A 25,389-nucleotide genomic window follows, 5' to 3' on the forward strand; every position below is an offset into this window, starting at 1 on the left:
ACGCAGGCTAAAGCCACTAAGCTATCACACGCCTCAAATTGGATATTTCTCGGCGCCAAGTGTTTTCCATTTTCCCATTAAAAAAATTCAGCAGTTCATATCCGCGGCACTTCTTTGTTTGGCATAATGAGATAACTGTAAATCACTAACCGGATATCGAATCCGATGCCACCCGAAGTCTTTGTGAGGGTCTTCATTATCATCTTGAACGTTACCCAGCTTTCTTCGGTTTCGATGCCGTGCATGACGCCGTGAACCACGGCGACGTTGGCGTAGTAGATGTAATCGCACAGCCCGTCAGTCGGGATCATTTCGGGGAAGATGGCCTTTCCGCCCACCGTGCAGATGAGCTCGTCTACAGAGACTGCAAACAGGGCGTGAAGAAGAATGGGTTCGGGTGGGAAAGAGCAGTGCCTAACCTGCTTCATCCGAATTTCTCGGCCGATGTAGATCTAGTTAAAGAAAGTTTAAATGCTGGGACACCACGTGAACCCGTCAATGCAGATTGTTACTTCGAACGAAATATGCTTCCTCGTTTCGCGGTGTCCGTTTGATATTCAAGAATATTGCCGTCACATACTAAGCTCTATTTTCACAGCGTTTCGTGTAGCATATTAAAAAGTGTAAAGCAACTAGGAACTACTTTGTACATATCATGTATAAGTAACCCTTCTTTTTGCCAGTAATACTGCAATACTAAACATGAATCACTGTTATTTGTGTACAAACTAATAATTATATCCCTAGGATATACTTTGTGCATATTGGGTATAAGTAATCCTCTGTTGTTGCCAATAATTGTGCAATACTAAACCTGATTCACTGTTACTTGTATATAAACTATTAATTATATACCACCCCTTACATTATTCGACTCGCCCTCCCGCCCATAATACGTAAAAGTAATAAATTGCAAAAGCGGTGATAACCAAGAGCATCTTTCAGTTTTAAAGCTCTTTACTGCAAGTGACGTGGTTTGTGTCTAGTACGCTCAATGGTGCTGTGTGGCAAGACCGAAACTTATGCGCGCACCTTCGGAGAAACACATTTTTAGTCTGTTTTCAAATGGAGAAGGACGAACCGACTGTGGCCACCCAGCGACTGTTAGAAGGATAGCAGAAACACTTGGTTTGGCCAAGTCGTCCGTTCGTCGGATTTTGACTAGAATTTTTGAAGTGAGAGAGGTTTGTGCCGAAACTGCTGACACCTGAGCAACATGCGCGGTGAAAAGAATGTTGTGTGAATCGAAAACATTAGACGGCGGGCATCAATTCTTGCAAGCGGTCGTCGTGGGCAAATAAACTTGGATTTACGAAAGTGACATTGGATTGAAGCCACAGAGCAAGGACTGAGAAAATAAAAATGAGCCAAATCCGATAAAAGGTAAATTTAATAAAGTACAAAGCAAAAAAAAATCCTCTCAGAACTTTTCTGGGAGTTATCCAAACGATGCATAAGCATTTCCTGTATACATTAAAGACGTGGTGCTCCGTGGTCATATGATCGTGTGTTTCGTATAATTTCGTATAACGACCGCGAAAAGATCGTGAAACGGAGAACCGTGGTTTGAACCCCGAACTGATGAAGACCTGCACGAGACGACGTATGGAACAGGCGTGTAGGAGCAATGTTCACTCGTGTTGCGTGTCGCTGTAGTTCCCCCCCCCCCCCCCCCCCCCTTTGTGCTGCGTGCTTGAGTTGTTTCTGGCATAATCTGTATCGACGCCGATACTCTGCAATTTTGCGTTTCCGTTATTCTTCAGTAAGCGGCCATGGTCGTTTTGCTGCCATGACGGTAAATGCCACAGCGCTGCGGTGATACGAAGTGCTGCACAAGGTTTGCGCAACATGAACTGATGACGCCAGCAAAGTGCTGCAGGTGGTGGCGCCAGGTGGACTGATGACATTGCGCTCATTATAAGTCATTATCCCGCTTTAGCGCCTTATCCATCCTCGTCGAACCATTATGAACCGTCATTAACCGTGCTCTGGCCGCGGCTCCTTCTGGCTCGGTGGCGTGGACCGTATTTTCAAAGGGATGTGCGATGCCGACAGAGAGTACCGAATGCTGATAGCTTGGTGCGCCATGTTCTCAGCGCTTACTTAGCGTTGAAGAGAGACGCATGGGCCCGTATCTTGAAAGCGATCTGCGAAACGGGTAGAGTGCGGCCTGTGCTGAGAGCTCCGTGAGCGCTGTGTTCTCGCCACATCGGTCGCGTTGAAGCGACAGGCAGCACGAAGGTAGAGTCGCTCACTGCTGCGGGATCTATCGGGAAATCGTTCGGCTTGTATGACGGACGCAAGGAGGTATGGACGGTCGGTTATCTCGCCGGGTAAGCATAGAAACGCTTATGCATTTAAACTCTAATTTCTTGGTCTTGAGCGCCTTTTAAATGCGTTGTAAAGGGGGTTTATTCGGCTCGTATTCGGCTCGTATTCGGGGGTTTATTCGGCCACAATAAAAACACATTGGGCGATTGTCTTCCGTGCGCCAATGATCTTGAGGTCATGCATACTGCACCGGTGGCCGGGCTGGAATGGATACGGGTGGGCGCAAAGACGCGCGAAAGGGATACGTCAGGGGAGGCGTACGTCAGGGGAGCGGCAACCGGAGCCTGCTGGAGAGAAGGTGGAATGTTGTCGGCTACCTGCTCCTTGATGACAGATTGGAGAGCGGGCGCCAAGGGAGAATTCGACTGGCCGTGTGTAAGGGGAATCAGAGAAAGCTGACGAGCCACCTCTTCACTGACGAACTCCTTGATCTGTAGCAGTAGCGACGTGTTATCCGGGGAAACAGCCAAGCTCGACATTGAAGTCACCTGAGGAGGAGATTGGCGGGTGGCTAGGCGTTGTTTGCGGAGTTCGTCGAAGCTTTGGCAGAGACTCACGAGTTCAGAGACTGTCGCCGGGTTTTTCGCCAACAGCATCTGGAAGGCGTCGTCTTCAATGCCTTTTAAGATATGGCGGATCTTCTCGGCATCAGCCATTGTGACGTCAACGTGGTTGAAGAGGTCGACAACATCTTCTATATAACTTGTAAATGTCTCCCCGCACTGTTGCGCACGACTGCGCAAACGCTGCTCGGTGCGATACTTGCGAACGGCGGGGCGCCCGAATACCTCCGTCAGGTTAGTTTTGAAGGCTGGCCACGTCGTGAGATCGCGTTCATGGTAGCGGTGCCACACACTGGCGACACCACTCAAATAAAAGGATACATAATTCAGCTTTTTGGTGTCGTCCCAGTGGTTGTGGAGGCTCGCCCGGTCGTAGTCAGCGAGCCAGTCTTCGACGTCATGGTCTTCGGTACCGCTGAAGATGGGTGGGTCGCGTTGACGCAGCGGGCCGGGGCAGACCACGGTAGTCATTGGGGCAGCGGGTTGTGGTTGCGGTGGTACTTCTTCCGGCATAATGAAGACAGGCTGCAGTGTCCGGTTGCGAAGTTCCAGAATTCCGGTTGTACCCAGCACCTCCACCAATTGTAAAGGGGGTTCATTCGGCTCGTAGAGCAGCAGCGACCAACGCGGCAACAGCAGGTAGGGCGCAGCCAGCCATCGAGCTGAGTACGAGACACACGATGGCAACGGGGCTTTTCAGCCTGCCGATCTTCTACGTCACAGCGTGAACATTCTTCTGTCTACCCACCGAGGAAACCTGTCCGTCACGTAAGACGAATTGCTATAAATAAAGTAATATATAAAACACCAGTTTCTGCCACGGCTTTGTTGGAAGATATGATGTTCGTTGAATAAAAGCCGTCTCTACAACCATATGTAGAACTGACTTGGTATGTTGAATACACCAGTAAATTGCCTATTTTGTGAAAATTCAATGACCAACCGCCGCGTAACCGTTGCGTTCCCGTGGTCGCAGGATGCGCCTTCCGCTGGCGCGTTCCTTCATCAACCGAAATGCCACGAATCTATGAGGGTTCACCCGCTTCTCGTCGCCCATCACAGACAGCAGTCAGTGACTTGATAAGGGTTTTAAGGAGTGGTGAGGAGTTATATGGGTCTCATCACATTGAGAATGGTTCGACGCTGATGGATGACGTTCTAAAGAAGGATAAGGGCTTATAATGGTAGGATCAATTTTGATAATGTTCGCAAGTCAATACGCATTATCAGTTAATTCTGATTATGATTGATAAGAGGTGAATCAGGCTCGATAATGTGGATAAGGACCGATAAGAGTGTGGAAAGGCCCGATTATGTCTTGTATGTCAAATAAGGACAAATAAGGTTTGATAAAGATCGGATCCAGTCTGATAAGGTAACCGGTAAAGTTGGATAAAGGTATGAGCTAGTCCGATAAGACTGATAACGACTACTATGGGTTGACAAGCTTTGTACTGGCCGGATCCAGTTTCCTAACACTGATAATGACACCGGGCGGCATGGAAATGAGGAAGTTGCACGATGCTTGCGCATACTTAGACTACTCCCTGAAGAGTTCTTTTTTTATGCGATAGAATTCTGCACCTCAAATTTGTACCTGTAGGTCAGGATTGGCCCCCCTGGTGCTATACTTGGCCACAAATTCCTATATGAATACAACAATCAAACCCCGGCCCTCAGTCCCCAGCAGCTGCGAAGCAAATGACCACGGTGGCGGTCAGAGCTATAACGCAGCCGAGGGTGCTAAGAATCCCTGGTTCCGGACAGGCCGCCATGGGAATCTGAACCTGGCAACGTTTAACGCTAGAATGTTATCTAGTGGTGAGAGTCTAGCAGTGCTATAAGAGGGCAGCAAATGGAATATAATAGGGCTCAGTGTAGTTAGGAGGATGAAGGAAGCATATACAGTGCTGAAAAACGGGCACGACCTGTGCTTCTGAGGCTTAGTGGAGAGACGAGAACTAGCAGTGGGATTCTTGATTAATAAGGATAATTACAGAATGAGGAAAGAGGAGATTGGGTAAGGGAACAAACGCGAGTGATTGATATCTTAGTTGAAATCAAGAAAAAGAGATGGGCATGAGCAAGACATGTAATGAGGAGGGAAGATAACCGACGGTGATTAAGGGTTATGTACTAGATTCCAAGGGAAGGGAGGCGTAGCAGTGGGCGGCAGAAAGTTAGGTGGAAGGATATAGCTGGTGATATACACGAATTCTATAGCATTAATGAGAGAGTGGCAGGTGTTGTGGTGAAACTAAATAAGAGGTACAAATTGAAGGTCGTACAGGTCTACGCCCCTACATCCAGTCATGTTGAACATGAATTCGAAAGTTTCTGTGAAGACGTGGAATCCGCAATGAGAAAAGTCAAAACAAAATACACTGCACTGATGGGCCACTTTAATGCCAGGGTACGCAAGAAGCAGGGTGGAGACAAGTAAGTGGGGGAATATGGAACCGGCTCTAGGAATAGCAGGGGAGTGTTATTAGTAGTGTTTGCAGAACAGAATAATATGCGGATAATGAATACTTTTTCCGCAAACGGGTTAGCCGAAAGTGGACGGGGAGCAGCCTGAATGGCGAGACTAGAAATGAAATCAACTTCATGCTCTGCGGGAACCCTGGCATCATACAAGAGGTAGACGTGCTCGGCAAGGTGCGCTGCAGTGACCATAGGATGGTAGAACTCGAATTAGCCTTGACTTCAGGAAGGAACGGAAGAAACAAAGGTACATAAGAAGCCAACAAATGAGTTAGCGGTAAAAGGGAAACTGCAGGAATTCCGGATCAAGCTACAGAAAAGGTGTGTGGCCTTAACTCGGGAAGAAGACCTTAGTGTTGAAGCAGTGAAGGACAATCTTATGGGCATCATGAAGGAGTGTGCAATAGAAGTCGGTGGTAACGCCGTTAGACAGCAGACCAGTAAGCTATCGCAGGAGACGCAAAATCTGATCAAGCAACGCCAAAGTACGAAATCCTCCAACCCTACAGCTAGAATGCAATTGGGAGAACATTGTAAGTTAATCAACAAGCGTAAGACAGTTGGGGAGGATCAGGTAACAGCAGTTTTGTTGAATGATGGTGGACATATTGTTGTAGAAAAACTGGCCACCCTGTATACGCCATGCCTCATGGCTCCGAGAATACCAGAATCTGGGAAGAACGCTAACGTGATCCTAATCCTTAAGAAAGGGGATGCCAAAGACTTGCAAAATTATAGACCGATCAGCTTAGTTTCCGTTGCCTACAAAGTATTTACTAAGGTAATCGCAAATAGAATCAGGAGCACATTAGACTTCTGTCATCCAAAAGACCAGGCAGGATTTCGTAAAGCTACTCAACAATAGACTATATTCACACTATCAATCAGGTGATATGATGCGCGGAATAGCACAAACCCTTAAATATGGCTTTGATTGATTACGAGAAAGCATTTGATGTAGTTGAAACCTCAGCAGTCATGGAGGCATTACGGAAACAGGGTGTAGACGAGGCGTGTGTAAAAATACTGAAAAATATCCATTGCGGCCCCACAGCCACCGTAGCTCTCCATAAGGAAATCAATAAAATCCCAATGAAGAAAGGCGTCAGGCAGAGAGATACGATCTCTGCAGCGCTATTAACAGCGTGTTCACAGGAGGTATTCAGAGACCTCGATTGCGAAGAATTGGGGATAAGAGTACCTTAGTAATTTAGTAACTTCCGACTCACTGATGATAATGCCTTGCTTAGTAACTCGGAGGACCAATTGCAATGCATGCTCACTGAACTGGAGAGGCAAAGTAGAAGGGTGGGTCTCAAAATTAATCTGCAGAAAACTAAAGTAATGTTTAACAGTCTCCGAAGAGAACATCCGTTTACGATAGGTAGCGAGACAGTGGAAGTGGTAAAGGAATACATCTACTTAGGACAGGTAGTGACCGCGGATACGGATAATAAAACTGAAACAATCAGAAGAATAAGAATGGGCTGGGGTGCATTTGGCAGGAATTCTCAGATCATGAACAGCAGGTTGCCATTTTCCCTCAAGAGAAAGGTGTTTAAAAGCTGTGTCTTACCAGTACTCACGTACGGGGCAGAAGCCTGGAGGCTTACGAAAACGGTTCTACTTAAATTGATAACGACGCAACGAGCTATGGAAAGAAGAATGATGGGTGTAACGTTAGGGGATAAGAAAAGAGCAGACTGGGTGAGGGAACAAACGCGAGTTAATGATATCTTAGTTGAAATCAAGAAAAAGAAATGGGCATGGGCAGGACACGTAATGAGGAGGGAAGATAACCGATGGTCATTAAGAGTTACAGAATGGATTCCAAGGGAAGGGAAGCGTAGCAGGCGGCGCCAGAAAGTTAGGCGGGCGGATGAGATAAAGTTTGCCGGGACAACATGGCCACAATTACTACTTGACCGGGGTAGTTGGATAAGTATGGGAGAGGCCTTTGGCCTGCAGTGTGCGTAACCAGACTGATGATGATGATAATGATGATGATGATGATGATGATGATGATGATGATGATCTGCTAATGGTTTCATCGGCACAATTATTGTAAAGTGGCTGTGCCTTGGAGTCTCACCTGCTAGAATTTGTAAATTGCCAAATGCGCCATAAGCTAATTAGACAATTAATCTGAAGTTTATTAATAGATAATTGTGAATTTCAATTTTTTTCACGTGCATCTTTGGGCAGACAAGCTCGTGAACTAGAATTGCGCAATCTGCCAAAGGACATTGTTTCAAAAATGTTGGAAGTGTTTGCTAGAACGCCCTGTAGACACAGATTGAGTGGTGCGTTTAACGTTGGTGCGCACCTGCATAGTCGATAGCAGTTAGATTTTGCATGCAAACTGGAGGACGAGGCTCAATAGGCTCAGAAATCTTCGCTGTAATAAAGCGTCAGGAGTGAGTTGTGCCACGAAGCAGCCACATTCCATTGGCTCGCTTTGCTCCACATGTAGTTTTTTGTCTGACGTGTGTAACGTGGTGGTAAGGCTTAAGAAGCTTATGCACCTGAATACCGACGAACTGGCGCTAATGCAAGCAGCAGTGGAATGACCAACTTGCAAGAACAATGGGTGGTAGGTGCCTCGCCCCGAAGACAGTGAATTAGTCTTTCTTTTAGCCTTTATAAATTAGGAAATTTTCATGACTCCCACATGATCATGTCTGCCTAAACGTGTCTTACATTAGAATCTAAAGTTGACGTTTCCAGCACATTGCATTAAAATTTTGCGCTTAGTGACAAAATCCTTCGGTAAAGGTGCGGATGTCATTTTAAGGTTGCTGGCTGAAAAATGCGGCCACTAGAAATTGTGGAATATACTACAACCGGTGAGTGCCTGGGTTCTTGCCGTAGCCAAAGATGCATGAAATGCGAATTACTGATCTTGTAAGAAGGTGACCGTGGAAACATGCTGCAACGAAATAACACAAATAAAAGAGAGACTTCGGAAGGACACGACAAATAAGGTTTCAGCAAATGGACTTCAACAGTTGGTTAAAAAAACAATTCATTGCGTATATGGCTTGTATGCTATTGGAGCGTAACTTGTTTGTGTAGACATAGTGGAGCACAGTTTCCAATAAACCATTATTTCAACCACAACCGAACGGCGCCTATGAAACCTTTGAGGGCTCCATGACCTCTCGCTCCCACAACACTCCACCCTCCTATGTTATCCTCTGTCCTTTTGTCTTCTTTTTTCTTTCCTTGTCTTCTCTTTTTCTTTTTATCCCACTTTCCGACTCTCCCACTCTTGTGCCCCCGTCTTAGAAGCCATGCATAGAGACACCAAACGACAGCGCCCATTTTCTTTAAAGTGTCTCCCGTTACAGTAAGTCGCCGCCCACAACGACCACACGGGACGTTATTCTACCAACCCGAGCGTTCCTGGCATGGTGCTAAGCTCGCTGTCTGCGCCCAGTGCCACGAATGCTTTTGTACGCCAAGTTTAACGCGGCCGCTCTGTAAAGCGACGCGTAGTGCCTACACAACAGGGTATCACTGGGTAGGGACAGCTCGATCATAACGCCCCCGAAAAAATTACCATTACTATACAACGAGCGGCATGGCACCTGAGGACATTAACATGCAGGTTACGCGAGACGCTCGTCGCCAAAATCCGCTGCACGTTTGTTGTCACAGCGCTCCGATTTCAGGGTGTCTACCAACCGGGAAAACCGGGAATTTTCAGGGATTTGTAGTATGGAAAAAGTCAGGGAAAACCCAGGGAATTGGGGCCTCCATCAGGGAAAATTAGCGGCAATTTTATTGAGAGGGTCGAAAGTCGCGTTAATGCTGGCTCGAGCAACAGACAGGAATTGTAATGAATCCTCTTTGACGTGCTGTCCTCGGGTGTAGGAGTTGCCAGTGTGCAGTCAATGACCGACTTTCCCTATTCCCGATAATTTGACAGCTTCGCGGCACCACCACGTAACCCATAGAGTCAACGTATCAGAACGTGTGAAATTTCGGACGCAAGAGCTCTTCGCCGTCCGATTTTCCGGGCGTTTTGCCGTGTCCGCAGGCCCGAAACAGCAATAATTAAAGGCACCACCGCTGCCGTTTTGATTACTTCGCCACCTCGAACCGGCACTCACACACGCAGATCCGCTGGCCGCCGTTGCCACCACTGCGGCAACGCTAGGCCTAGCTGCTTCGACGTTCTCTATGAAGCTTCTTGCCGTTGGGTGCCGAGTTCATTATTCAAAGAATAAGCTGCTGTCAGCAATGGCACGGACTCCGCATTTGTGGTCCTCGCGATTGGCTTAGGAACTTAAAAAACGCAATTCATTGCGTGATGCCGGTTCCCGAAGGTCAGCTTCGCCTCCGTACAGCAATGTTACATGGTGAAGCATACGCAAAAGTATTGCAGTGAAGCATACCAAGCGTGGGAAGGGGCTATTGCCACGGAACACAGTATGCATTCCTTAATTATACGCACGTGCACCCGGTATTTCCTGCCACAGTACGAGTGCCGATATGCCTAATATGTGTACCGACAGGCCTTTAGAGCGTGTTCGAACGTACCTGTCGCGGTTTGAGCCCCTAAGGGCAGTAAATGACACGCATTAATTTTTTTCCAACTGGCCAATTTTTCGAAGGTTTTCCCGACCGCTACGAGTTCTAAAAATCGGTCGTGGACTCTGCAACTGACCAAGATGCTTGAAATGGTCCTTGGGGCGAACAAGTGGCAGGAGGAGGACAAGAACAGAAATTATGTATGCATTGAGGAATAAACCGAAAAGGAAGCTTGCTGCCGCCGTTTTGAAGAAGCTTGAGCTAAAAAAAAAACAAAATTTTGGTGATGCCGAGATGCAGGTGTCCCTCATCCAAACCAAACTCTTTAAAGCAGTGAAACACAACACTCAGGTGTCGTGCGCGGGCTGAGAGTATGTCAGGACAGTTGAGATTGACTTACGAGCGGTTGAGAGAGAATCTCAATTGTGACAGTATTCGGGTCTCATACCACTGAGATTCCTATCAGTTGATAGAAATAGCTCATATTCGAATATATTTGCTTCTATGTGCATCTCCTTTTTATTTGTATTTGTCAATGTACGACTTCATTTGCAATTTTTTTCGAAGACACTTTATTTGCTGTGGATTTTGCTAACCCCTGCCTTCTATTCTCTTCTTGAATAACATAACCACTGCTTCTTAGTATTCAAATTGGGTTAAGTCGCTTTTTCCTTTTTTCCATGTGCTTACTGGAAAGTGACAGCATCGGGCGATATGGTTTCAGCCCATCTTGAAATAAAACATAGTTAATAATAATAATACTTGGGGTTTTACGTGCCAAAACCACTTTCTGATTATGAGGCACGCCGTAGTGGAGGACTCGGGAAATTTTGACCACCTGGGGTTCTTTAACGTGCACCTAAATCTAAGCACACGGATGTTTTCGCATTTCGCCCCCATCGAAATGCGGCCGCCGTGGCCGGGATTCGATCCCGCGACCTCGTGCTCAGCAGCCGAACACCATAGCCACTGAGCAACCACGGCGGGTTAAAACATAGTTCTGCATCACTCAGGGAAATGTGCAAAGCCACTCAGGGAAAACCTGGAAAACTCAAGAAATTTGGAAATGTCAACTCGGTAGACACCCTGTATTGGTCTTGTCGGTTCGTGAAAGCTTCATTCACCTTTTCCGTATTAGGTATGCCTTTTATAGCATCTTTCCGGATCTAATCTGGACATAGTACAGTCTAAAGAAGTGGGCTGATCCCATAGGCTGTGCAGTGCAAATTAGGTGGGCCGCTCCTGTGGGTATGTACTGTCTAAAAATAATTCCCCGATCCCGAAGGTAGATAATCTAAATGATGTGCGCAGTTTAATGATGTTGGAAGGTCCCAAAGAAGTCGCAGTGGAAAAAATTTAAGCAGACGTACGATCCTCCTACTTCTTCCATGATAGGCGTAATGTAATGAGGAATGAGGAAATAAACTCAGGTCAGGCATAATGAGGAAATAAACTCAGGTCAGGCATCTCTTCTAAGTGAAATGAAATCAATTCAAAATAAACTATCTCAGAATGACAAAATTTTTGACGACATTAAAAGGCGACTAACAAAAATTGAAGGTGATGTTTCCGCCATAACTGCACTAAAAACCGAAGGTAATTACATCAGGACAGTGGTAGATACAAACACTAAAGCCATTTCCGACATTTCATCAAGACTAATCGATTCAGAAGATAGAGCTCGTCGTTCTAACCTTGTGTTTTTTGGGGTATCTGATACTGATCGTGAAACGTGGCAAGAATCGGAGAAGAAAATTGTGGAACTTCTTGCTTCTAACTCTAATATCAAGTTGGATCCCTTAGATATTGAGCGCGCTCATAGAATTGGCAGATACAGCTCTAATAGAAACAGACCCATAATTATCAAATTAGCTCATTTCAAATAAAACAACACATTTTTTCAAATGCTAAACAACTTAGAGGGTCCAGCTAGAGCATATCGGAAGACTACTCAGCTAACACACGGCATGCACGTAAACAACTAATCGAGTTCGGCAAGATGCAACAGGAACCTTTCAAACTCCGGTACGACAAACTAATCGTGGATAACAGAAGTTACAAGTATGATAACACTACAAATAGAGTTATATCGACTTCATAGCTACCATCACGCACTATCGAAAAACCATATAGCATCCCTGTATCATTTGTTTATACTAACATTAGAAGCTTGTTGCCCAAACGCGAAGCACTCTGTAGCCTTATCGATTCTGCTGATTGTAAGCTTCTTGTACTAACAGAAACGTGGCTGAATTCTACTGTCGATAACACAGAGCTTAATTCTTTCCTTCCTGATTTTGACATATTTAGGCGGGATCGTGTAGGCAAACGCGGAGGTGGTGTTCTGATAGCTGCCCATCGCAGCCTTTGTTGCTCCATTATCAATATCACGTCACCTCTAGAAATCTTATTCGTATTGTGCAGTTCTTCATACCTACAAACCATTATCGGTGTATGCTATCGACCCCCCGATGCAGACGCTTCCTTCACTATTCACTTCCACGAGGCACTGCAAACTGTTACGAAGTCATTTAACCATGCGCAACTACTCCTCTTATGTGACTTTAACTTTCCTGATATAACAAGGTCCGAACCAGCCATAACACTGTCCAAAAATAACCTTGAATGTAATTTTCTTAACACATGCATCACCTTTGGTTTGACGCAGCTAGTGTCTACCCCAACGCGGAAAAACGAACAGTGCTCTAACATACTCGACCTTATCTTAACATCCCATCCCGACAGTGTTTCTTCTATAACACATCTACCAGAACTAAGTGATCACTCGGTACTACATGCAGAATTATCCTGGCAGCTACCTCATTGCAAAAAATCAAAAAAGAAAATAACACTCTACGATAAAGGTGATTACATCAGCATCAACAATGCACTAACCGAGTTTTACAACTGGTTCATTATAGATTTCCCGAAGCGCACAGCAGACGCCAACTGGACGCTTTTTAAAAATAAAATGATCGAACTCACTACGACTTACATACCAACCATCATTTTAACAGAGCGACCTTCGTCCCCATGGTTTAACAACACAATAAAACGACTAAACAATAAAAAGAAAAGATTGTTTCGTAAAGCCAAGCGTTCCAATACCGCTCCGGCCTGGGAAGAATATTATGTCACTGAAAAGGAGTTTGATTCCTTGGCCGCAACAGCTAAACGAACCTTCTACTCAACTACACTCCCTAACATGCTGCAAAACAATCCCAAACAATTCTGGAAATACATTAACCCAAATAACCGTAAACCATTACTATTATATGATAACGATAATAACCGTGTTCCAGACCATAAAGTATCTGAAGTACTAAACTCTGTCTTCTCTTCCGTGTTCACTTCTGAACCTAACACTGACCTCCCAGACTGTCCTTACCTCAGCAACCCAACGATGCCTGACATAACAATCGAAGCACATGGTATCACCAAGCTAATTGAGTCCCTCAAATTAACATCCTCAGCTGGCATCGACGGCATCAATTCCAAAATGCTTAAGAACTCCGCGCACATCTCTAGTGTATTTTTGTGTCATATCTTTCAGCAATAATTATCATCTGGAGTGGTGCCGGAAGACTGGAAAATAGGTAAGATAACTCCAGTACCAAAAAAAGGATCATCATCATCGAGCCACAATCACCGTCCAATTTCCCTCATCAGTGTTTGTTCTAAACTAATGGAGCATATAATTTATTCTCATATTGTAAACTTCCTAACATCCGCTAATTTCTTTAATCCAAATCAACACGGTTTTCAGAAAGGCATGTCCTGCGAGACTCAACTAGCCCTATTCATTAATGACATCAGCTCGCATCTTGATCAAAACATACCCATAGACGCCCTCTTCCTAGATTTCCAAAAGGCTTTCGACAAGGTTCCTCATGAACGGCTCCTTCTAAAACTATCATGTCTTAATCTTAACCCTCGTGTTCTCCAATGGATACGCAACTTTCTCACTAACCGGCAGCAGTTCGTTTACGCTAACCAATGCTCGTCTACCTTATCACCCGTTATCTCTGGCGTGCCACAAGGCACAGTCCTGGGACCACTACTCTTCTTAATATACATTACCGACTTACCTATAGGCTGTTCTTCCATAATTCGTTTATTTGCCGATGATTGTGTAATCTATCGTCCTATTACTAACGACGCTGATTCTCGCGCCCTCCAGTCCGACCTTAACGTCATTGAAACTTGGTGTAACAATTGGCTAATGTCCCTCAACGTCAAAAAAACATCACTACTTACTTTCCATCGTCGCCAATCATTTATGTCAGCTAATTACACTATCGCCGGTTCGGAAATATGTGCTGTGACTTCATATAAATACCTAGGCGTTAACTTGTCCAATAACCTCAGTTGGTCCTCACACATTTGCAACATTAGCAATGATGCCAATCGTGTACTAAGCTACATGCGCCATAATCTACGTCTTGTCCCGCACTCAGTAAAACTACTCGCATACTTAACAATCGTTCGACCCAAACTAGAATACGCATGCTCAGTGTGGGACCCACACCAATCTAACCTGGCAACAGCACTAGAATCCATACAGAATCGTGCAGCAAGGTTCATTCATTCTGACTACTCTTACCACACTAGCGTTACTAAACTTAAATCATCTCTGAAACTTCCAACCCTCGAGCAGCGCCGCAAAACAGCAAGACTGTGCCTCTTTTACAAATTTTATCACTCACTACTTCATCAGACCGACATCACGCCTGCGCATCGCACTTCATCCCGTCATGGCCATTCAAAGGCTGTTTATCCCCCTCCAGCTCGCACCTCCGCTCATCCTAACTCTTTCTTCATTCAAAGAGCGAAAGACTGGAATAATCTACCTGCTGAAGCGGTGCACCACTCCAGTCATTTATCGTTCAAGGCATTTATTGAAAATATTATGTAAATATGCCCACCCCTCATGTAAAACCAAAAATGGGGTATTTGAGGTACCAATAAATAAATAAATAAATAAATAAAATGTGAAACAGTGCCGTGCAATGCGACACCGCGCCATTCTCAACCCTAACTCGCCAAGGAGGACATTTTGTATCTACGTCAACTGAATTTTGAATTGCCTAGTAAATTTGCTTTTTTTTTCATTTCATAGCTGTGTAGCCGCTTTGAGCGTTAAGCAGTGTTCTTGGCTAACAGGAGCATAGGATCGTATGGTAGTGCCGCAGCAAAATTAATTCAAATGGGAGTCTTCTCATGAACGCTTACGCCATGTTAAAAGCATTTAAGCATGTATAGGTATGTAGACTCTCTAGATTCGTATCTCTTGGAGTACCGGACTGCGTAAAAGCTGTTAAAGTTTACAATACCAGCTCTTACATGCTTTCGTAGTTGTCGTAGGAACTGTCGTGGGCCGTGGACTAGGCCTTGGAGTAGGCCTCGGAGTAGGCCTTGGAGTCGACCTCGGAGTGGGCTTCAGAGTCGGCCCCGGAGTGGGCATTGGTGTGGGCATTGGTGTGGGCATTAGTGTGGGCCTCGGAGTGGGTCTGGGAGTGGGACTCGGAGTGGGACTTGTAGTGGGCCTCGGCGTCGGCCTCGGCGTCGGCCTGGGAGTGGGACTCGGAGTGGGACTTGCAGTGGGCCTCGGCGTGAGCTTCGGCGTGGGCCTCGGCGTGGGCATCGGCGTGGGCTTCGGCGTCGGCCTCGGCGTGGGCCGCAGAGTGGGCCTGGGAGTGGGACTCGCAGTGGGACTTGCAGTGGGCCTCGGCATGGGCTTCGGCGTCGGCTCCGGCGTGGGCCTTAGCGTGGGCGTGGTTGTGGGACTCGAAGGGGGACTTGCAGCGGGCCTCGGCGTGAGCTTCGGCGTGGGCCTCGGCGTGGGCCTTGGAGTGGGCGTGGTTGTGGGACTCGAAGGGGGACTTGCAGTGGGCCTCGGCGTGAGCTTCGGCGTGGGCCTCGGCGTGGGCCTTGGAGTGGGCGTGGTTGTGGGACTCGAAGGGGGACTTGCAGTGGGCCTCGGAGTGAGCTTCGGCATGGGCCTCGGCGTGGGCCTCGGCGTGGGCCTTGGAGTGGGCCTGGGAGTGGGACTCGGAGTGGGACTTGCAGTGGGCCTCGGCGTGGGCTTCGGCGTGGGCTTCGGCGTGGGCCTTGGAGTGGGCGTGGTTGTGGGACTCGAAGGGGGACTTGCAGTGGGCCTCGGAGTGAGCTTCGGCATGGGCCTCGGCGTGGGCCTCGGCGTGGGCCTTGGAGTGGGCCTGGGAGTGGGACTCGGAGTGGGACTTGCAGTGGGCCTCGGCGTGGGCTTCGGCGTGGGCTTCGGCGTCGGCCTCGGCGTGGGCTTCAGAGTGGGCCTGGGAGTGGGACTCGCAATGGGACTTGCAGTGGACCTCGGCGTGAGCTTCGGCGTGGGCCTCGGCGTGGGCGTCTGTGTCGGCTTCGGCGTGGGCCTCGGCGTCGACCTCGGCGTGGGCCTTGGAGTGGGCCTGAGAGCGGGACCCGGAGTGGGACTTGCAGTGGGCCTCGGCGTGAGCTTCGGCGTGGGCCTCGGCGTCGGCCATGGCGTGGGCCTTGGAGTGGGCTGTGGTGTCAGCGCTGGACTGGGCCTCGCTACCGGCCTTGGAGTGGGCTTCGGTGTCGGTGGCAGAATGGGAGGTGGTGTCGGGGGCGGAATGGCAGGTGACGTAATTCGTCGTATGGGAGCCGGCGTAGGTTTTGGTGTAGGCGTCGGAGTTGAGGTTGGAGTAGGACTGAGTACGACAGGTGGGCCAATAACTGGTGGGGCTACAGTAGCTGGCGAAGGCCTTAGTACTGCAGGTGGGCCAATAACTGGTGGGGCTCCAGTTCTTTGCGCAGGTGTTCTTTGACCAGCAGGCGTTGTTCCTGAAGAAATTACCTTTCATTGTAACCTTTTCGGTCAGCAAAGAAGAGCGGAATTACGCGGATTTAGGTACACTATGGTTAAATTTAACATTTGCAACGTGTGACCATGAAGTGAATTAGTCAAAGGTAATCAGTAATTTTAGGGAGGAGCAAGGGGACATTGCGATTTTTCTCGCAGGCAACACCTTCTACTTCAGATAATCTACCTGAAGTGACCAAGTTGCAGTATTTAACACAGGTGACAATATAAAAATCAGTTCTTAAGAAAAAGGACATGTGGTATTACAGTATGTCTCAGCTATCATGCACCGAGCTTAAAAAGAAAGGAACGGTTTTGATGACGATGAAAATAACTGCATCGTTTTTTAGTTCTTCCATATTATTATTACATTTACGGCAGACATGACAACAGTTTAGGGGTATGATCGCCTTCGAAAAGATCACTTTCAATTGGTTTCGACGCGCTCTATATTGAGCGACTCTTCTTTCCGCGCTTTAAAGAAAATCTTGCGAAATATGAAAATGCAGCACATTAAAATGCGCCGGTGCGCAACGATGACTATTCTCTTTAATGAGCTGAGTACGGAAGTAAACATGCTACGTCTAGCGCATCAGCTATCACATCAGGTCACGCTTGGGATTGATTTTAGGCACGTGGCGTGAGCCGATTACTCACGCATGCACGAACCTGGTCACGGAATAGCGATGACAAGCGTGAAGGAGCAAGCAAGAGCGATTTCATAGCGCAAACCATTATTTGCCTCATTCTTGGCACTTTGCGGCAGGCACATGGTTGCCAGTTAAGTTCCTGCCTCACTTTGGTAACAAATAAAAATAATATGTGACCAACGCTGCAATACAACCTCGTTCGTTTAGCACATCCCGGTGCAGTAATCATTAGGCGACGATCGCTTTTTTTTTCTTACCTTCTTAAGAAACATACGTAAATACATACAAAGCTCGTAACTCAGTGCTGAAAAATTGAATAACTCGTTTCGCTAGACTACTTATCGCAACAACTTCACAGAGGACATGAGAGACGAAACTGACAAGTTGCTGAAGCCACTGTGGCAAAACAATCATTTGTTTTAGGGAATCATGCATACACACAAGACTTTGAATTAGGCATTGACTTTGGAGACTGTTTATCTACGCCGGTATTAATACCATCCATACACGTTTCCCACGCGGTGCTTATACACAAAAGCATTATCATGTCAGGTCATACGTCAGTGCATGACGAGAAACGTGTATCAAAAGGTCTAATCAGAAGTTTTTTTAAGCTGAAATTCTTAAAAGGCTGATGTCCCGATGGTTTTGAAAACGCGGTGTGTGGTACAGAAAGTCATGTGAGGTCGCTTTGCGCAGATACGGGTTAGTGCTACTGCTCGCGTGTTCGTCGTTCTTTTATTACACAGCTGGCTCCGATGCCGCTGATTAAGTGAAAAAAGAAATAAAGGCAATGCTTATTAAGATAGAGTTAGTTCAGGCACTCGAACCCACGGCCTTCGGTGGGAGTCGAACCATGGAGCTTATGCGGAAGTCTAACCCATGATCTTTGGGGATAAGGCGAAATAATTAAAACGCTGTAATATAGAATTCATTAAGGCACCCGAGCGCACGACCCTTCAGAGAGTCGAAGCCATTTCCTTTGACGTTAATTACGGTGATTCAATTGTGCGAAGGCACAGTTGGTTAAGGTAGTGTCTTTACTCCCTAACCAGAGCAGGAATCGGCCATCCTGTTGCCTTATTCGGCCACTCCCTCCAAAACTATTCAATAGATCAACCAATGGCCCTCAGTCCCCAGCCGATGTAGAGCACCTTACCAGGGCGGCGCTCAGACCTGCAACGCAGCGAAGGGTGCTAAGGATCTCTAGACTCGGACAGGTTGCCAATGCAAACTGACCTTGGGACCATCTAACATCCGAACTTTTTCGAGTGAAGCTACTTTAGGAAGCCTCTTTGAGGAACTATCAGACATGTTTGGAATATCATCGGTTTTCGTGAGGTTGGAAAAACTGGTGAGGTTTGAAGAACTGGTAATAGCCATGTCATCTGCTATAGAGGACTTCCAGATAAAAATCAGTAGAGAGTACGATTCCTAATCCATCAGGATATAGCAGGCAACATTGACGAATTCTGCAGCATTAATGAGCGAGTAGCGGTAGTCATAATAAAACCTAATGACCTTCACCGAATGAAACAAGTGACACCGGCTAGTTATTTCCTTAGTAGTGTGTCTACTGTATACGCGGTGCCCCATCATTACCGGCTGACATCTTGATTGATAATTTTGCCTTCAATATTTAAGCATATCTCCACTTCGTTTCGCCAACCATCTTTTAGGTCTGCCACATTACGATCGTGTTTTACATCGAAGCTGCTTATGACTAACATCCCGGGATTTCTTCGAATTCGTAGAGAGAAAACCAATCACAGCAGAAGGTGCGCTGTCTTGCGCCGCTGGGTTATTTGCAGCACCACCAGATGGCGCTCGCCTCCGTGCATCCGCGGCAGCGGTGGTGCCGGCCGCGCAAGGGAAAGAAAAAGAAAGAACTGAACGCTCGCTTTCGTGCATAGCGTTCTCCGCAAGCGCTTCCTGGTAAAATCTACGGTCACATAAGCCTCATTTGCTGAGGAGCTAAAACGGTAGCACACGAAGCAGGCAGTGACGCCACTACATTTTCCTATCTATATATGAACTCGCCTAGTAAATGATTTATTTGTGTTGTGATAGCGCTGTGGGGAGGCCATGGATAGGACTACCGAAGACAAGCGCGAAAACGATGAGTGGCAGCAGCAACAGCAACGTCACTATGCACAACGGCGTTGTGCTCTTACTCGGCAGGACCAATATCAAGGCTATGTCGCATTGGTCTATTGGATCAGGTGATACTGCAACTTCGCTAGCCAGCCACCTACACAGAATGGGATCTAGCCCATGTTTGTTATGGTTTATTTGTTTTACGGAGAATGGAACGCCTTCCTTCACTCCCACCTACAATGTATTCATTGAGCGAGGCCGGGCACTCTTTACGACATCGAAAAAAGATTCTAAAAATTCACCGCAAGGTTCTCGATTTCGCTCTCCAACGTGGTACTCATAACGACATAACCCGCAATGGTGTTCCTGTCTCCGCTGCTTAAAATAATAGCATTGTGATGAAGAGAATCGAATACCAACAGCGGAGAATCATCAAACTCGCGCTTTGGAGGTCAGCGTGTGTTGCAACAATGAGAAAAGCGCTGCCAAGGGATCTCAAGTTTTTCTACTTCAAGTTCCGGTGAAGACATGGACTGACAGAGGTGCCAAGAAAGTGTACATGAGGAAAATATGGGCTGCTCTTGGCACGGGCCGGGAACGGGGAACACTTCGTAGCGGTCTTCACCGATGCGAAAACTTTCAAGTTGGAGGACCGTGACGACATTCAGAACGCCCGTGTGCCTGTTGCGATGTCAGAGCTCGCGGATGCAGCAAGTTCAACAGTTTGAAGAAACTCGCATGTGGTGTCTGTCGAGGTTTGAGCTTAGTTGAACCAGTGACGTCGCAATCTGTATTTCTCTCGTTTACCATAAATCCACTACCTATGTAAACGTTGACAATTAGGATGCCCTAGTCTCGCGTAGGGCCTACGTAGATGATGGTGTTTACGGCATACGGCCGTTTTTAGCGGGGTCGTCATCGCGCTGCTGTAATCACAGACACGCGTGCTCGCCAACCATCCATACTCTGTTAACAAAGACTGTGTTTGTCCACCTGATACCGCGTTACGGAACACGAAACAATGCCTTGCAACCATGTAACCACAAAATTCTTGTCATAACATCCATTCCTATAGTGCTTGCGATCTGTGCAATATTTCTTTCTTGCACCAAAAATTTTAAGGATTACAAGCATAAGGAAATGTGCATTAAAATGCACATTTCTAAACCCCACCCTTTATGTAATACCCCCACTGAGGGGTCTTTAAGGAAATAAAAGTGAAGTGAAGTGAAGATAAGGTAATGCGTATAACGTGTATGTGTCAGCAATATTCGGCTAATCAAACGCAACGCGCTGCTCAGGGTGACGCGCTCGAGGCGAGATTTTCCCTTTCCCACCGAGCCCTCAAAAGAGCGCTGTCGTAGCTGTGCGCTGGCGCGTAGTCACGTGGTTTACCATTATATTTCGCGCATTCTCTTTAACACGCGGTTTACGAGATAAAATGCCAGCCAGTCCTGATACTGGCAATACTTTGAGTGAACGTGTGCTAACGGCCGCCTACGAATAATAGGGTTTGTCTATTCAACTTGTAAACATTTTCTTTCTGCGCGTTAGCCGAATGAATGCCGGCATTCATTTGAAACGCCAAAGGTGAAGTCTTGCTGATATAAACTCCATACAAGATGACCGTGAAGTTGTAGAAGCGGAAACGGGCAGAAATGCGATCACCGGATAAACAAGCATGCGTGTCCATATTGAAGAAGCTTTTGTCTCGGCTCACGCTACCGTCGTATGGTGGTTAATAAATGGTAAAAGAACTTTTCAGAACATTGTTCTATGTACCTCAGGATAGGCTTGTGGGAATCCATCAAACCTCGGTGCTCTCAGCTGCCTCACTAGCTTTAACTGGGGACAGCACTACTTAGCCCTGTTTGTTTAACGACTTTTAAAATTCTCTTTCATGTTCAGGGTAAACATCTGCATTGACCACCATTGACGCGAGCAGTTAAGCTGCCTTCTTTTTACGGTTTCTTTTGACAACTGCTTTCTGATAGGCCTGTGCCACTTTATGCTGAATCGCGTTGTCACAAAGAATGTGTAAGTCTTTGTCAGTGTCTTTGTGTGGTGAAATACCTCATTTATATCTTTCGGGTATATTATTTCGCTCGCGGCAGGGGTAGGTCCTGCTGTTTTATCTACAGGTAAAGCGACCTTTCCTTTTATTCTAGCTATGCTAAATATGTAATAATCACTGTACCTGACAGTTTCATTTATGCGAGAATTGGTTTTGTCAGTGACTGTTTTTGGCGTTACTAATGCAAGTTACAAGTATTTAGACACCCCACAATTCTATAAATATGCGTCTAAGTACTTTTGCTCGTTTTTCTTTCCTTCATCTAAAAAGGAAGATTAAATTTGAAGCGCAAGACGACGAACACTCACCGGGCGTCCGAGCTGTAAATGGTGGCAAGGGCACATCTGGTGGCAGCGAGACGTCTCCACCACTTCCATCACCTCCAACATCACCACCACCCCCACCATCACTTCCACCACCGCCGCCACCACCGCCGCCACCGAAAACGTCGTCTCCTTCCGGCTCTTCAGCTGTCCACAGAGGGAGAATGGGAAATTCTATCTTTGTCGAGTCAGCGTTAAGTGTAACGTTACTACCTGTATTAAAAAAAAAAAAGGCCATCGAAGGCGTTTCAATTTTCGCTTCGTCTAAGGCAGATGAGAACAGTAGCAGCTGAAGTGGATGGTTGGGTGAGTTGTGCAATGCTGGTATTTGAAAGAGCGCACGTGGTATTAAAGACACGGGGAAAAGTATAAGCAACAATTGCTTGTCCTGGTAAGTCACGGGACAAGTACACGGGTGAATTGTTTGTCCTCAAAAGACGCGGGACAGGTGCGCGGGAGAATTTTTTGTACTCGGGAGACACGGCCAGTAAACACGGGACTCGAAAAAATTAAAATTAAATTATGGGGTTTGACGTGCCAAAACTACTTTATGGTTATGAGGCACGCCGTAGTGGGGGACTCCAGAAAGTTTGACCACCTGGGGTTCTTTAACGTGCACCTAAATCTAAGTACACGGGTGTTTTCGCATTTCGCCCCATTTGAAATGCGGCCGCCGTGGCCGGGATTCGATCCCGCGACCTCGTGCGCAGCAGCCTAACACCATAGCCACTGAGCAACCACGGCGGGTTTGGCCTCGAAAGACACGGGACACGTCCAAGGTATGATCGCTTGCCCTGTATACGCTTTCTTTTTCCACATCTTTCGGCCTATATGTGCTGTTTGAAACATGATTGCAGACGATACACGTGTTTACGTTATATTGTGGCCATCATGTGCTTCGTTCATTAAAAAGAAGCTTCAGCTCATAGCCAACACCATTTTTTTTCTTTTTTTTTGTTCAGACACAAGAAAAGCTCATAAATTGTTTTAGTAAAGAACGACTAGATCGGTTTTAATCAAATTTGATGCAATTTAGAGAGAGACAGGTAAATTAGGCCTACTCGTGATGCGCGCAATTCTGGACCAGAAACAAGCGCTGCGTTTATGTAGACTGCACCTGTTATCTTAAGCCGAAAGAAAAAAACTGAATATACAGGTTACGTGAGATTGTTACAATGTTAACGAGGGTTCTTCAAAAGTCCTAATCATATAATTATGGGCGTATTTCAGAGCGGTGCACAATATAATAAATTTGTAAGTCCTAAATGTAATCTCCGACAAAATGTCTTGCGCAAATGTGATGCGAGTTTCTTTCTCTCCGAGTTGTAATTGTAATCATCATAATTGAGTTGTCTTAAATTTAGAAATTTTCAATATGGTTTCCAAAACAAGCGACAGCCTAAACAAGAAGTTGGAAGGTGATTCAACCTCCAGTTGAAGTTCGTCAAAGACTGCCTTCCTGAGGGAGTTCCAGGTGAAACAGGGGTGGAGTCACTGCTCACGGCACTCTATCACGTCACCGCTAGACTGAGGAGAGTAGGAGGAGTTTTGGACGGTTTATATATTTTTTCGCTGCGGTATCTGAGCGATGGGCCCTAAGTTGGACGTACGACGATGTGTCAATTTTTTAAAATTATTTCCGGAGATCTGCATAAGAAAACAGGGACTGCAATATGATGCACTCCGATGTAGGGGAAGAGCGTCTGTTAAGTAATGGCTTCAATATCGGGCTTCTGTGCTAGAGGTCCGCTGTTGAAATCCGGCCGTCGGGCAATTTGTTTAATGAATTTATTTGAAGCTGGCACTTTGGCTCGAAGGGCGAAGAATTGACAGAAAGAACGCGCAGTTTTACCCGAAAGGCGCATAATCGATTGCGATAGCGGATTAGTAGGCAACTATATGAAGTAAAGGTAGTAGCATTATCGGCCGTGTAAGCTTGCAAACATTCGCTTATTAACTTATCTAACAAGCATGGCCTCATCACGCACAAGCAAACATGAACACATCGCACTCGATGGGCGCGGACACTCGCTATGAAAACGCTGGTGTGAGCAGAAGGGGTAGCTCTAGTGAGTGAACTGACCTTCTTGCAGTCTATCGCTCCAACGCAAGGGCTAGCGCCCTCAAAGGTATGAGCCGCCTGCAGATCCCTGTCAAGGTTGGGCGCACGCGACCATGCATAGCATGAAATTCTCTGCAAAGTCGAACTCCCGCCCCCTCCCCCCCGTGCATACCGCGCTGCCACTCTACCTTCTGCTATACCGCGCGTGGGATTGAAACGCGATCCTCATTTGCTTTCGGAGCACCACGCCTCACTCCCCTCCCTACCTAGCTACCGCCGACGGCATTCCGCGAGACGGAAGACAGCGCTTTGTCTCTCCGCTTTCTGCCTTTGCGCGCGCCATATTGAGCTGCGGTAGTCGGCTTCCCCCGCGTGCTTTCACTCGCACACACAGCATACGACGCGCTGCGACGGTGTTATCGCCTTTAGACTGCACTGGGAAAAGATCGCGGCGACATCGACGGTGACGGGGAAAATGCGCCAGGAGTGCCCATGTAATCGTTTCGAAATAATGACAAAGTTTATAGGGCAATGCTTGGACTTCCCGGACGGTTGTCATTTCATACGCGGGCGCGCCATCTCAGCCCGGCGCGGCACATCGTTCAGCTGCCGCTGGATAGGAGTAGCAGCGCCACGCCAGCTACGAAACGAAACGTCTCACAGAGCGTTGGCATGATGATTAGCTACGCCACTGGTGTCGGAGGCGTCGCAGGTAAATGGTGCTCTAGGCGAGAGTGACGGGCAGGGGGAAAAATTTTGTTGAGAGAACTAGTCTCACATTCTTCGCTATACGTGCTACGCCTTGATTTAGTTAATATACATACTTCGTTGAGAATGTCACTGAAGCAGCCTCTCACACATATATTCCTTTCAGTGGCAATCTTCCGAGGCATTCGCGATCACCAGCGATTCTGAAGGACATCCATGACTGCCTGCCATTCAACTGCGATTTCGTGTACGAATTCGCTTTTCACTTACCATCCGCTGATCCCAGCAACAGGTAGCCGAAGCAAGCGGCAACAAGGACGATGCAGCATATACCGATGACTCCGAAGATGATCGCCGTTGGGTCGGAATTCTCGCTGGAAGTTTGGATCGTATTTTCCGCATTCACAATCAGCAGTGCGCGAAAAACAATTCCACTAAGACGCTTCAGGCGATAAACATAGCCGTGGTCGAAAGGGCGATCGCATAGCGATACGTCGTGCACACTTTGGGATGAATTTCACTCACAGTTACTCTTTCTTATACCTGCGTCTTCTGACAGTCGACGCTGTCTTGTGCCTTCAAACTTATCACACCGCGCAATTCTCTGCTATCCACCGCAGCGCTTCCCTTCCTTACGGTTTCTCTATTCAAACACATCTGATATGTTCTATACATTGAATGATTTGCGCAGCGTTTCAT

General features: G+C 46.9%; 2 protein-coding genes and 1 long non-coding RNA gene across 3 annotated transcripts in view; 1 reads left to right on the top strand and 2 right to left on the bottom strand.

Moving 5' to 3' along the window:
* Positions 1-16,092, bottom strand: part of LOC139050179 (uncharacterized) — a 50,568-nt gene extending 34,476 nt beyond the window's left edge. Inside the window, exons 1-2 of the mRNA XM_070526387.1 lie at positions 15,258-16,092; positions 151-364 (exon numbers count right to left, since the gene is read on the bottom strand). Coding sequence (XP_070382488.1) covers positions 151-364; positions 15,258-16,092 — 1,049 coding nt within the window. The remainder of the gene's footprint in view (positions 1-150; positions 365-15,257) is intronic.
* Positions 16,091-16,598, top strand: LOC139050180 (uncharacterized). Its single transcript, XM_070526388.1, has 2 exons — positions 16,091-16,498; positions 16,587-16,598. Exons 1-2 carry the CDS (start codon positions 16,091-16,093, stop codon positions 16,596-16,598), a joined length of 420 nt encoding a protein of 139 aa, XP_070382489.1.
* A 20-nt stretch (positions 16,599-16,618) lies between these two features.
* On the bottom strand, positions 16,619-25,067 carry LOC139050001 (uncharacterized). The gene is made up of 3 exons (XR_011508703.1): positions 24,961-25,067; positions 21,906-22,067; positions 16,619-16,757 (listed from the first exon to the last, which is right to left on the bottom strand). It is a non-coding gene; the product is annotated as an uncharacterized lncRNA (long non-coding RNA).
* Between the last annotated feature and the right edge of the window lie 322 nt (positions 25,068-25,389).

This window comes from Dermacentor albipictus, chromosome 9 (assembly GCF_038994185.2).
Source record: "Dermacentor albipictus isolate Rhodes 1998 colony chromosome 9, USDA_Dalb.pri_finalv2, whole genome shotgun sequence".
Classification (NCBI taxonomy): Eukaryota; Metazoa; Arthropoda; class Arachnida; order Ixodida; family Ixodidae; genus Dermacentor; species Dermacentor albipictus.

Coding starts and splice junctions, on each gene's coding strand:
- LOC139050180 (XM_070526388.1), top strand. CDS start 16,091: ATGGGCCTCGGCGTGGGCCTCGGCGTGGGCCTTGGAGTGGGCCTGGGA.